Source organism: Mugil cephalus, chromosome 10 (genome assembly GCF_022458985.1).
Source record: "Mugil cephalus isolate CIBA_MC_2020 chromosome 10, CIBA_Mcephalus_1.1, whole genome shotgun sequence".
Classification (NCBI taxonomy): Eukaryota; Metazoa; Chordata; class Actinopteri; order Mugiliformes; family Mugilidae; genus Mugil; species Mugil cephalus.
In genome coordinates, this window is record NC_061779.1 from 15,692,129 (window position 1) to 15,706,946 (window position 14,818).

Sequence of the window (14,818 nt, forward strand, 5' to 3'; positions counted from 1 at the left end):
AATGGGATGGTACGAAAAATCTTCAGAGACAGGCAAAGTAAATCTGCATACTTGGCCAGTGAGGCTTATATGTATAGAATACATTAGAGACACGCATGTGTGTGTGGAGTGACAAACCAGTTGATACATGATGCTCATGCAAAATGTATTCAAACGACTGTGGCTGTCAGGTTCTGTGAGAATATTTGTATAATATCCGAGCCATTATCACAATTTGAGTGTGTGTGCATGTGCGTGTGTTGTCGGTAGTAAAGAATGCTGTCAGCTAGAGTGTGTGCGCCACAATTCATTTGATGGACTCGATATCAGTCAGCTGAAGTCTCTGCACAGTGATTTACAGTACACATAACTCACTGTGGGACGTGCAGGGAGGGATCTGAGAGACGCGCTGTCCACGCGGTTCAGTCGGTTCTGTTTAGCAGACGACACCGAGTCCACAACATATAAAATCCTTCCTAGGTTGTTGGTTGTGGACTACCAGACAAAGTAGAGATTTACACACCAGAGAGGTATAACATTATTAGACCACTGACAGTGGAGTAAATAACTTAACACCTCGGGAAGTTGGTCATAATGTTACGCCTGATGGGTGCATATTTCACCAGGCTGCGAATTAACGTCTTAGCTAAATGCTAACCTGTATATAAACTGTTATCTACAGATAAGCAATCAAGCTATCAAGGGATCAACCGGGTATTGTGTGGAGTTTCTTCTCAACACACCGTGTGCATCCTTAAGATCCGTCAATGTGTCACATCGATTTCCGATTAAACTTTAATACAAACGATTTTTAACACATTTTAAATCATTCATTCCTTGCATGCACATTTCATAACTTCCTGTCCTCGTCACTAACTCTGCTGACACGTTTTCTGTGCGTTCCCTGTCTCGTTACTGCGAGGAACTGCCAGTCAACGGAGGCCTGAAACTAGTAGCAGGATGCGTTCATGTGCGGTGCAAATAAAGCAGGGGAGCCGTACAATAACAGTAGGGTAACTCGCGTTCAAAAACGCCTCCGGGTTTCTTAACTTTGTTTTATTTATACACACATTTGCTGATTATTGTTCATCAGTACAATATGGAGCCGGTGCGACTCTCATAGACTTGGCAGGACATAAACTGGCTGCAGTTCTACCAGCGAACCCAGAGCAGTGCACAAAAACAAAGCTCCGCCAGTGCAGTATAAGACTCTCACACACACACATACACAGAGGCACTATAGATCGGTCAATCTTCTGTCCCCTTGAGAAATATCATTGCCTTGGCCCTTTGATCTATCAAAACGAATGAGGCAGTTGGCATTGACTGTTACAAGAAGCAGCAAGGAACCCCTTTCACAGCGATACGGTTCTCATATTTATAGTACTTCCAAAATATCTCTTTACATGTCTGTATAATGAGGAACTCTATCGATGCGGACTCCTTTTTTAAAAGCTGACGGGAAGCTCAAATCTCACGTCCTAATGTTTTTTGTTGCTGCTACTGTGAGGGCATCATCTCAAAGGAAAGTGACTTGTTGCTTTTACACAGAAACAGAAAGGGCAGACAGGCAGAAACATACGCACTTCCTGAATTGTCTCTCGGTAAGATTAATGAAGAGAGAAGTTTTTAAAGCAAAGTAAAGTGACATTTAGGGTGCGAGTAAATCTGAGCGCATCTCTGTCAGGTTCAATATAATCCATTCCCTCGGTCTTTGACAGAAATGGATGTCAGTGTCCTGCTGCTGTGGGACTGGAGAGGAACCATCTGGCTCAGACGCACTTCCGAGAATAATGTGTAAATACTGTCGACGCGTGCCAGAGGGAGTCCTCGCAAGGGTGCCTTTTCAAGCCAGAAATGAAGTCTAACAGCACGGTTTTGGTCTGGTTACTCTTTCATATTACGTCTGCGCTGGTTGGGTTGCAATGTCATCCGCAATAAAATAAGCTAATGAAGCTAAAGTAATTATCCGCCATTTCTATCTGACCCAGGTCTCTGCCATCACAAACCCCAAACTCCCAAATCTAATAAAACTGATCACCGATTTAAACGCTTAACAAAACATACCGCTTTAGTGGACAATTAACATGAAATAAGTAGTATGTAGCATTTTGTCTGGAGCAATAGCCCATAAAAAAGCATTCATAGTGCACATTCATCAATTAAGCATGTATACAGCACGCACGCTAACTTCACCATGTGAATACATAAGGGAGGAATATGTGGCCTTGTGCACCACGGCTGGCCGACTACATTAGATTTGGCTATTAAGTGTGATAGATTTCGACTAAGAACGCAAAGGATGCTTTGTGGTTAACAAAGCTAAGCTACTCCTTAGACTTCCCTGATTCTTATCTGGGTGTCATTGATTTTTAGAATCTCTGCACAAATGGGCAAACGTTCCCACCACGATGAGGCGAAAGGAAATTCAGAAGAAATGCCAAAACCTCCGTATTTATACACATTTCTCCTCACTGAGCACTGAGAACGTATCATTATCCGACTAAATCACATGAAATCAATGACAGTGTTTCATCGCACCTAATATTTTACAAGTGATGGTAGTCATAGCTAAACATACCCTGTTCACACAGCATCTATCTTTATCACTCTCTTTATTTGAAAGCTGTTATTACTGTGGCATATAGTGACCCCATGTGACAGGCTCATCAGGAGGGATTAAATCACAAGTGCTGGAAAGTACACAGCAATGAAGAAAAAAAGGGACTGGGGCATTTCTCTGCCACTCTGGAAAATAAAAGTCCGCTTCCAAACCCGAGGAACTCATAAGATTCTGAAAAGAACTTTATATTGTTTTCATTCAATAAACTCTTATTATTCAACAAAAATGCGATTTACCATTTTACCTCATACCGTGTGGTTCTTCGCGCAACTATATGTACTATATTTTGGGGCAAACTAATATCACTACATTGACAAAAACATAATGACTAAAGACATAGTCTTCAGTCCCATAAGCTCCATCTATTAGAATTGCCGCAACAGAGATTGCTGCTGTCTCTATTTTGTTGCTCTTAATATATTTTTTCCTCGTTTTTTTTTTTTTTTTTTGCATTGTGAAATTCCTATTGAGAACATTTTAGTTTTTTTTTTTGCACAGCAGCACAGAGAGGACAAAAAGAGTGCATTTCAATATAAAAGAGAGAGGAGGGCATAGTAAAACAAATCGAACAGTAAAAAAAAAAAAAAACAGACAAAAGCAAACATTAACATGTACAAGGCACTCTTTTATTGCGTGAAACAGTTAATTAACAAAATTAACAATCGATGACATGTAATTTATAGAGACACATTCAAGACCACGTTCCACAAACACAATACGCAGGCATTAGAGCAATCACGCCAACCAACAGCAACAATTAATCATTCATTCGTCTTTTGGGAAAACACAGCCTCTGCTCAGAATGCTCCATATCCAACAATAATAGATGCAGAACAACACAAACAACAGACAACGGCTTCGCTGCTTTATCTGCGGTCCACATCTACCAGTGCGTCCTTGAGGTGAGTCTAAGACACCCCAGGACTCCAAGCAGGTCACAGGGCAGGCCTGTTCTCAGTGGGACGGTTGCTTCGGGCTCAGGACGAAGATGAAATGTTTTCTGGCTACAGCAGGTGCAACACCAGCAGGCGAAAAAAAAAATAAATAAATAAAATCTTTCTTCAGCCTCAACACAGTGTACTGAATCTCTCCCACCTTATCGCCTTCTCTTTACTGGCTACAACAGTCCGACTCTTTATTTTCACCACCTGACCCATATACAAAACTGCTTCCTGGTGGGTGCTGCTCCAGAAACGGGGCCCAAGCCTTTGATGCGGCTCCAGATCACTGGCTGAAAGGCTGTCACTTCAGCTTTAGGCCACGCAGCATCCCACGGCAGCTCTTCATCTCCGAGCCTGGGCGACACACTTTTTTTATCACATTCGCACATCCTTTGTCGTGTGACCAGCTCATTCTGCCCTCTCACCGGCTACCACAACCCGGGGGAATTGGCTTATATGCGAACACTAAATACCTCGACTCAAGCACAATCGCGGGCAAATAAACAGCAAATAAACCGTGGCATCGATTGTGCTGGAGCTGATTAGCTGTTAACGCTCGCCTTTCAGCCCACGTGGGCCGCAATATGAAGGCCGCATCCACTTTCATAAAGACGTTTGCTGAACCACATCATCCGTCTGCGCGCGGGGTGAAAGTGAAATTTACATTGAAAGACAAAAAAAAAAAAAAAAACACATGCTGAACCATTTACACTGAGGAAAAAGAGGGCAGACTTAATTTAAAAATTGGCACACATTCCTCTTTTCTACAGATGAAAGCTCGTAAATGAAAAAGCCTGGAATCATGCCTAGTATGGAAATCTAAAGTTATGAATAATGCCTCTGTCTCAATCATCAAGTCTGTTTTAACAAGGTGGATTAGCCAAGCACCTGCAGGCTGAAAGGCACACATGGCTGCACTCCTAACTAACCGAGAGTGGGACAAGAATCCCTTAGGGCCCCGAACCTCACATCCTCCCTGTTGGGCCCTCACAAGCGTGTAGGAGTGAGAAGCAGCAAACAACTCAGGCTTGTCATTTATGCCCATGAATCCACTTCCAATGGGCTGGAGCTGCGGCGAGAGCAGCTGATTTACACACAGTTGCTAATCAGGGAATGGCTCTCCTGCTAATGAAAACTCATAGATCTATACAGTAACACTATGATATGATTTTCCCTGCCATTACTCATTTGTAAATGCGCAACAGGCACCAGTAGTTAAATGCTACAGGGGGCAAACAGCTAAATTAGAGGTCAGAATTGTTGATGCAGAGAATATTTACTGGGTCATATAGGTATTGCTATCTCTGTCCTGACAGAGCAATAAGTGCTTCCCGTGTGCACATTTCTCCGCAGGCATAAATTTTACAAACAAGTAAATAGATTCTTTCCTCCGGTCGGGCCTCAGTGACGCTCCAGCGTTTAGCTGATTGCAGGACGGATATGGCTAGCTGCAGCCTCCCATCCAGCTCTGGGAGCCGAGGTAACCCCAGTAAACAGAAAGCCCAGTGCAGCGGCGAGCTCCAGCTTGGCATTGATTCATCATTTCAGTGAACAAGTCACAGGCACCAGTCTAATCATGATTAAGACCATAACAGGGAGATTGGTGGACACAGGGGGGATCAACCATCCATCCATCCGTTATATTCATCAAGCAAATCACTTCCACTTCCAGCAAATGAAAATGAATTCATTGTGACTTACCTGTTCCATTGGCTGTGTGTGCTAAGAAGAGAGGATACAAAGCTGAGCAGCTTTGAGATAGACGGACATTGAGGCAAAACAGATTCACAGCAAAGTCTTATGGACTAACTGGCTGTGAAAGCAATTTAGGAATAAATGAGTCTACGTGACTAATTGTAGGTTTAGAAGCAAAAGTGCACTCACCACTGGAGCAGTCCAGTCCACCCCATCCGGGCTCGCACTGGCATGTATCAGGGGACACGCAGCGACCGTGGACACATTCCTCTGTACACAGTGCTGAGACACAGAGACATTCCCTCATCAGTGCAGTTTCTAATTGCATCAACACAGACACAGGCTCACACACACACACACACACACACACACACACACACACACACACACACACACACACACATATACACACACAGGCAGTGTAAAACATCATTAAACCACCAATAAACAGCATAATGAAAACCACCAAGATAACAGCTGAAGGAAAATGGCCCATAAAATTGAACACTCAATATCTCTCTAATACTATCAAGTGACTAAATCTCAGCTTTGGCATCTATCTCTGCTACTTAACGCCGGGCAAAATGATTTCTTCGAAGACTGAGTCCTTCGGTCAACGTCTTGGTTTATCACACGACTTTACTTTCCACAATGAGCCGGTGTCAGCAGCCTGAGCCACGAAGGAACAAGCTGTAAATCCCCTCTAATTTGATCAGCCAGTGCTCTGTCATATAGCGATGCTTTACTGTAGCAGGCCAGGCACTGCAGTGTTTACTAAGTGTGCAGTTTTCTTGATCATTCATATCGAGCAACACAGAACCCAATTGATTGGGTTGGCATTAGTATTCCTGGGAGCATGGCAGCAGGCGTTGGAAGGTTTTTTTTGAACTACATAAAAAAAAAAAAAAAAGAAGTGACCCGTTTTGGCCACAACGAAAAGGGAAAGTATCACAAAACTAGGCACCTATCATGAATAAATATGTGTCAGTCAAGGTCATCTGGTCAGCAGGTTTAAGACCGGCCGGCTCTTATCTGAGGCAGGAGACAGTGAGGCCAATACGATGAAAGAGAAACCCCGTCTGATGGGAATCAGCAGTCTACTAACATGGCCTGTGGAGGGATAATACACAATCCAAGGGCAACAGAGCAGACGGTCCATCCTCTAAACCGATCAGGCCTCATCCAACGCTACATCAAAGTTCTGCTTCTTTTGTTCTGTACTATTTGTTGTGTGACTTGGTAATAAAATGGCAGGAGGACAGAATCTGGGAGGTTTGTTCCAACAATACAAGTCCAGGGGTGATTTTGCAGCTCTGCGCGCAATGCTACGGCGCACATCCTGCAGGCAGAGGGGTCAGCAGGAGACAGCTGCATTCCTGAACAGTGCCGCTATAGATTATCTCTCAATCAGCCTTCGATTAGGATCCGCGACCAGCGGGAGAGATGCAGCAGGAGAGGGGAAAGAGGAGTGAATCCCAAAACACCCACGAGCCGGTGCTAATCGCGGAAATGCTCCCGTGGCAAAAACGGTAAACCAGAGATTGAAAGATAATGTGGGGCAGATTTTCTGAGCATCAGTACTCTGGCAGAAAACTGTCTAATTACAGTAAAGCCAGCAAAAAAGGAAAAGGTGGAAGAGCTCCGGCGTTTGTGCTGACGAAGGTAGCGAGATCGACTACCTGTAATCAATGAGTCCACAGTATGCAGAGCATTCAAAGAGGAGACGAATTCAATGTCACCACGACGAGATGATTTCGTTTAGTTTCAATCAGCAAATTCTGATCAGCGAGAACATGGAAATGCAAATGTGTCATATCCTTTAGAAAAAGGAAAAAAAAAAAAGAAATATGGAAATTAAGTTTTGAATATAGGAGAAAGGATAAAGCGCACCCTTCTCCTGAGATCTGAACCGGTGTACTGAAGGGATGGCATAATAAAGTAGGAGGTAGGTCTTTCATTTTAATTGAAATTCATGAATCACTCTGCCCAACTCATGTCTAAGGAATCTGTTGGAAAATTGAGTCTTTCATCTAGATAAAAGGCTAATCTAACTCATTATGCAGAGGTGTTATCAGAACTGGGAACAATGGAGCTAATTGGTGATTGTCGTGTGGCGTTAATAAATTTTATATTTTCGCCCAGTCAGACAATCGTGGTTTTCAAATGTGTCATAAAACAGGTGTCTGTTTTCTCCCTGTTGTTTCGGAGAGCTTTGCCAGAGTCAAGGAAACAAAACCTACAGGTATAATTTTGAACATAAACAAGGGAACACTGCGACGCGGCCTCAGTCGAAGCTGAATCGGGCGAAGAGAGTTGCCTACAGAAGTTATCAAATAACTTTCTGACAAGCTCCTGCTACATGCCCCTATCTAGCACAGAGATGATTTATTTTAAAGACGTCTTTGATGCATTAAAAAGAAGAAGAAGGAAGAAGAAGAAGGAAAAAAAAAACGCAACAAAGCCAAAAGAGAAATAGAAATCAAAGGCACAGGAGAAAAATCTCATCTGTGCGACCATCAAAATGCAAACATGAAACTTATCAAAACCCGACTAATTCTGCAGCCAAACTCATTGTCGAGAGTCAGGCAGGAGTCATCTAGCCTAAATGTTCAGAAAAAAAAAAAAGAAAGAAACTCATGGCCCTTCAGAGCCTGTCAGCCTCCAAAGATATTACGAGCTGTTGTCATTAGCGAGTTCCTCTCACTTCCTCATGCACAACTGTAATAATCAAGCTTATTAGGAGGGAAATGAGTGCCTCACGTCCCCTACATAGGCTGGTTACATATTAAGGTAATGACTTTTGACAGATCAAAGGTCACAAAAATAATAAAGACATCTACTTAGAAACTTCAAGCGCTGATTAAACAGAGGCAGACCAAAGTGCAACTTAATGTGGAGAGCCTTGAGAAAATTAAATAATCGTTACCAAAAAAAGAATAGAACGAAACTAAATAACGAAGAGAGAAAGCATTCTTAAAGACAGGAGATGACGCTGCTGATTTAGCGTCTGAAGCGTTCCCTCTTCGTGTTTGTGCGAGATCATTTTATTTCATTCAGGTGACGACTGCGGCGCCATATGACAAAAGTGAAAAAAGGACGGCAGGCAGGATTAAAAAAGCAAACAGGCTTGAAGCCTTTCTGACTTTTAATGAAACAGGCTTCAGGGGGAAAGCCACGCCAAACTAACAATACGCAGGGGAAGGACGTTTTAGATTCAGTAAACAACAAAATGCCTCGAAATGGACGGCTTGATGTAATTTTGGGTCAATTAACTCCATAATGCCCTCTTTTGTCACCGCATGTAAAATAGCTTGGGGAGTACAAATCCCTTAATCCTGGTAGTGAGAGTGCTAGGATTAAAGGGGAGCAGTCTGCAAAGACAGCAGAAAGCAAAAACTGCCCTCTCGGCCCGTATCGGCTCGGTCCCCCCTCCACTTCACCTGAGAGACGCCGGGTTAAAGGGGGCAGCAGACTTGCGGGATATAATAAAAAAAAAATAAAATAATAATTCATAGATGAAGTCACATTTGAGAGGCACCTTGACAGTTTCACCTCTATTGTCACTTAAATGGTTAATGCATATATTATTGATCAGTCTGCACCTCACTCCTCGAGACCCCCACATAATCACAGCGGCTCTTGCTCTTTGCCGGCCGACTTCCTGCTACCCCTGGGCTGTTAAAGCCTACACACACAGCCGGTCCGAGAGCAAAAACCACACGGCTGCAGTCATTGTATCGGGAAGCCTCAAGTGGCGAAAGATGTAGGAAAGTATTAAAATGCAATTCTAATCTTCCTTAAAGGGAATAAAACATTAGATAAGACGGGGATATGAAAAACATAACCCTCAGAAGCCATACTGAGTGTTCTGTCTTTATCTGACCAACAGGCAAAGATATTCAGTTTGATGTGTGAGAGTAAAAATAGAAATCAATGGCCATTAATGAAGCCGTAAAAAATGACAGTGAAGGATTGTTATTAGCATATTGCAACAGTTCAATTTTCAAGGCTTCTGCGCTTTTTTAAGTTATTGAATTCTGCTGTGGTTTTATGGTGGGCGCTGCACCTCCTCAGTCCGCAACCAGCACCCCTTTGGCTCGTTAATTTTTCTCATTGTTATACAACTTCAATTAAACTACTCTTTCTGGAAGAGTAAAGCAGGGAGCGGGCTATGGCGTAAAACACTGTGCCATCTTGTTAAATCATCTTAAACTGAATAAATTCACACAGATGGTGGCAGGCTAACAGAGAAAACAGTGGCACAGTATTATTGGGGGTTCGTGATTTAGAGGCTCAGACTGGAGTAGGGGCGACTTATGCGGGGGGGCGGGCGGGCGGCGGCTGCCTGGTGGGGAGTTGTGGCTTTATCTGCAAGCCGCCCACGGTAGCGATCAATCGTAATGTTTACCTCTTTTTTCAAAATGTCTCGCAGATATGACTGAAATGTCATCAGCGAGGACAAAGAGGTTTAAAAAAAAAAAAAAAAGATACTCACGAACACACAAGTCTCCGCTCTCAAAGTAACCAGGGCAACACTGCGAGCGGCGCCTATACATGGTCCTCACTCCCCGCCGGTAAGCCGTCTTATAGCTGATCCTGGGGGGAAAAAAAAGGCACACGGAGACAGCTACATGATTTAAAGACTGACCCTTTCTGAAGGGCAGGACAGCGTACGGAGGCTAAAAGTAACTTGATGTTTTGTTGTTATTGACAAATTATACAACCAGGGAAAAAAATTAAATGCTGGCGCAATTCTGTGTGAAACAACCCCCGACATAAAAGTCGCTATCTGAGAGGCGACGCAGTGTGATTATTTAGCTGGATGCCCGCTATAAACTCCTGATGGAGTAATTAAAACATAACAACATCTTCAAAAGAAGATGATTACAGTCAGAGGCATCCCGGCTCTTCCGCCACCTCCACTTCCTCGTAAGTCACATTAACAAGGACGTTTATTGTGGCCTTTCAACTTGGCTCGGATTTTTGGGGGACGGCAAAGGTCGACACACCGAATAAACCAGCGCGAGACGTCCCACACTTACCTGTGCCTTGTGCATTTGAACCAGTTGAGGATGTCCGTGCATCTGGTGTAATAGATCTGGTCGAACGGGTGAGCATAAGACTCCTGGACAGTCACGGCATAGCTGAAAGAGAAACGTGAAAAGACACCAGTGGCTGCTACAGTTCCTTGTTAGGTCGAGATTATGCACTTTCAACAAGTTACAAGTTGAGAGTTACAAGTTACAAAATATCAGTCATAGAGTGGCTTCCAGCTTTTTAACTTTTACACCAATGATAAAAAGACATTCAGGATTCCTAGCTGTTCCCGTGAAGAAATATGACTCCTTTAAACTTCTGCAATAAACAACTGAGGCTTAAATAAGTCCACGTGTGCAATATTTCACCCCCCAAAAAACATTACCTCATCTAATCCTATTTGAGACATTCAGATTTATCTTGTTACCCTTTGAGGAGGCCAGCCCCTTAAACAGAACTCAATGCACTAAAACACAGGTCTTCAACAGGGGGTCTGCGACCCCTAGGACCATCATCCCTTCACCAACATACTTTAGTGAAGGGATAAATGGAGGCAGAAGACGTATACCACCCGATGTTGCACATGTTTGAAATAAAAAAAAAATCTAAATATTTGAACCTGTATAACTTGAATAGCTTGATACTGAATACAAAATGATAATACTGTATATTTATAAACAGCACTAGGCTGAGTTCAATATAAAACACATATATAATAGGTATAATCCCTACTTAATCTCTCCATCAGTTTGGGAGTTGTTGGTCTGAAAAATGTTGAAGACTCCTACACTAAAACTAAAAAATAAAGTGCATTCAATAATACACTAATGTATAATATTATCGGCCACCGGAGCCTTTTCTACATTTGCACTTCAGTTTACTTCAATAATATATCTGAATGCAGGGGTTTTCTTGTAATAGGGTATTTTTTTTTCATTGCTGTATTGGCACTGTTACATCTGTATACTTCGTGCACCAGTAAAAGAAACAGGAAAACAGCTTTCCATGCTCCTTGGTGATATTTGGAGAAAAAAAAAAATAAAACACAACAGCATGCAGGGCCTTTAAGTACGGCCAATAGACAATTTAAAGATGGACGACTCAAAAGTGAAGGCAAATCAAGTTGAGCTCCTGGTGTCTGGCTGCAGTATAGGTCATAAGCTCCACCCCTTCCGTGGATGGGACATGGGTCGAACCAAACCACTAAAATATGTCAATTTTTTTTTTTTTCAATGATGGTTTTCGTCATTTTAGGTAGTTAATATAATGGATGCATACTGAAGTGTCCATTTTTTGTCCAAGTTTTGTTTAAGTTAGTTATTTGACGCTTTAGAAACAGGGTGTGGCCTCATGATGACTACCAGGTACCATGCCAACCGCCCAGTTTGGCCAATGCAAAAAAGTGGGGACGGGTCGTCCATATTTATATAAAGTCTATGGTACTGCCCCACTAAAGCTAACACAATAACTTTCATATGAAAAGATACTATATATGTGTGATAACCCTAACCCAGTGTGCAGCCAGAGGAGTCTGCGGATATTGGAGGACCTCAAAGCCACACAGCCCACTTAGGGAATTCATTTAGATGCCAACAAGGTGGAACCACAACTCCTAAGTACCCTCACCTTGGTCAGGCAATAATCCGAATAATATATCTTCACAGCCTCCTTTCCTCCCCTTCGCATCGAGGACAGAAATTATTCCTGCTTATTTCTCATAAGTGACACTGGCCAGCACAGCTAATAATTATTCAGGCTCTATGGCTGTCGTGATTGATTGGGATGAGAGTACACTGATCAATCTGCCTGCGTATTTCATCTGAAGCTCCAACTCCTCCCATTTCTCAGAGGTTGGTGACTTATGCAGTTTGAGATCGATACTGCCGTTTGGACTTATGTCGACAATAGATCTGGAACTTTCGTTCAGTGCGGATACATTGAATAAAGTTACAGGATTGCCAACGTCACTCCTGAGAGCCGAGGATCTCAAAACTATACCAAGTAAAATGCATACGCTCACCTCTCCCAGTGGCTGCAAACGTTGGGGTCGTCCGGGTTCAGACTCAAAACACCAGTGACGAAGCCCAGAACAATGAGCAGTGCCACTGACGAACCCATCGTCCACTCTGAGGAGATGAAAGGAAAAGAGTAAGATAAAGTGAGAACGATGGGAGCGTTTCGGAAAATGCTCTTTCTAATATGAAAGAATTTGTCCTTGGAGGTGCACCTCCTCATTTTAAGGCATGGTTTGACATTTGGGGAAATACATCTGTTTGCTTTCCGAGAGCTGAACGATAAGATCAATACCACTCTCACAGTTGTACAGTAAACATGAATCCACAGCCAGCGGACTAGAAATAGGGGAAAACAGCTAGCCTAGCTCTGTCTACAGATAAGAAAACTCCAATCTGTACAAAAAAAAATAAAAAAAGCAGAATAAAAAAAAGGTCAGAACTATTTAAAACAACGTGGCAGAGGGATCAGACAGAACAAACTTTGCAGGTCTGCTAGCTAGCTTACAATTAATGCCTGTACAGCCACTGCATTCGAGTTTGGGGGCGAAAAAACACAAAGTGAACAAACAAAATTCCGTCTGGGCACAGTTTGAGGTACTGATAAGAGGATTTTGTGCAGAGCCAGGTTAACTGTTTCACCCTGTCTCCAGTCTCCGCGCGAAGCTAAGCAAACAGGTGCATTTCTCAAAATGTCAAAAGTATTCCTTTAAGTAGTTTTCAAGCCAAGTTCAAAAACCACGTCTCACGCCGCCTGCCGTCTCCTTCACCAAGACCTTCAAAATGCGCTCTGTTCGGTCACAGTGACACAAACGTTGATTGGTTTAGCCCAGCAGGTTATTTCATTAGACGTATAGGCAGGGCAGAGCGTATGTGATCAGCGGACCCGACAGTGATTGATTCTCCACATGTCCAGGCCATACCATAGCAAATCATTACAGCATATAAGAATGCATGGACAACACATGTGTGACTGACAGACGGCATATTTCATATCTTAATGCCCCAACGCCTCTGCAGTATCATCACAGAGTCGCATGAATGATGATTTGCGGAGGGGTGTGTTTTTTTAAAAAAAAAACATCTCATACGTTGTGTTTTAAAAACCCGTCGCCCTTGTGTCTGCACAAGGCCCGAAGTGCAATCACAGAACAAATATGTAACGGTGGGTTGTGTGTGCTCTGCATGGGCCTCAGTGTGTTATGAACTCAATATTTCTGAGTGACCGTATCCAATAACACAGGCATTCACATGTTCAGCTAATCTCCTGCATTGATAGCCGCATGTAGTTCACTCACATGTGAAAGAAAATCAATCAGACCTCCACTTCCTCTAAGTAGCAGTTCATCTGAACAGCCAGAGGTTAAAGTCATGTTCATTTCCTTAACAGGATGATTAATCAACAGACGCACATGTTACGGTGTACAGCTGCTTTCATGTACAGGCCCTTCCCTCAAACAATCCTGTTAAATACTGCAGGGACACTGCTTGATGGACCAAAAAGCTTTTATTGTTTCAGCAATTAGACCGCAACCCTCAGTCATGTCTCTGAAAGGCTCTGGACATGAGGAGTACCTCATAACTGGTCACATTTTTCAAATCTTTCTGTTCTACAGCCTGTGGCATGGGGCCAAGGGGTGATAATATTAGGATTATCCTGAATATGTGGCGAGATTAAATGAATCAATGGCTTTTAGTGGTTCTTAGACTGACGGCTGCAAGCAAATTAAGTGCCACATAGCCCTTGAAGAAAGAGACAGTGACAGATCTAATAGCCGGAGGCACGTGGCCTTAAGCTCACCTAATCTTGCAGCCCGTGGTCCCTGGGCGTTTTCGTGGCTGCTCGAGGGGGGCTCTGGAAGCACAAAGTGACAGAAGTGGCGCTGCGCTCAGATACACACAGTAGCTGGGAGAGGTGATGACAGGTCGCAGATCTGTGGGAGAGAAGAAAAATAATGAGCTTATGATGACACACAGAAGACACAAGCTTCCTGGCTCGCGCTCACACGGACGCACGCACACAAACTCATACATTTCTCATGGGATCAAGACTCTCAACAGGCACACGGTTCGCCAAAGCTGCCCTTGAAAGGCCAGTTTACTCCGTGCAGCCTCCACATCCGACCACACAGTCCTCATTCGATTTTACAGTTTCCACCTACCTGATATACACAGACGCACTAAGTTACAGCAATAAAAGCCTACATTAACTCAAGTGGCGTTGATACAATGAACTCTGTTCACACTTCAAACGCCGTGAGTGGCTTGTCCACATTGTGGCGAGGCCGCGTCATGTGCACTCATTAACGAAGCCTACACAAGGGTTATTGCAATGATAATGCAGGCACGAAAAGAACATTGATGTGTTTATCAGCTCTGTCACTACACCGCTCTTAATGATTCCTACACAAGGTCAGAGGCCAGGTTTGAGATTCTTCTGCCCTTCGTTTCATTGAGTCCTGAATTAGGATGTAAACACAAGCGGGACAAAAGAGCACGTCAGGTTTTGTTCTCAGAAAAATGCATAATTC

The 14,818-nt window shown here is 43.2% G+C and overlaps 1 protein-coding gene across 7 annotated transcripts in view; it reads right to left on the reverse strand.

Moving 5' to 3' along the window:
• The window catches only part of megf11 (multiple EGF-like-domains 11), a 71,532-nt gene that overhangs the window by 40,987 nt on the left and 15,727 nt on the right, over positions 1-14,818 (reverse strand). For 4 of the 7 annotated variants that reach the window (XM_047597526.1, XM_047597522.1, XM_047597528.1 and 1 more), the window contains exons 2-7: positions 14,089-14,221; positions 12,296-12,401; positions 10,281-10,382; positions 9,734-9,834; positions 5,428-5,520; positions 5,245-5,265 (exon numbers count right to left, since the gene is read on the reverse strand). In XM_047597526.1, the coding sequence (XP_047453482.1) occupies positions 5,245-5,265; positions 5,428-5,520; positions 9,734-9,834; positions 10,281-10,382; positions 12,296-12,393 (415 nt within the window). In that variant the 5' untranslated portion in view covers positions 12,394-12,401; positions 14,089-14,221. The remainder of the gene's footprint in view (positions 1-5,244; positions 5,266-5,427; positions 5,521-9,733; positions 9,835-10,280; positions 10,383-12,295; positions 12,402-14,088; positions 14,222-14,818) is intronic. The other 3 variants (XM_047597527.1, XM_047597525.1, XM_047597524.1) reach the window with 1 other exon arrangement.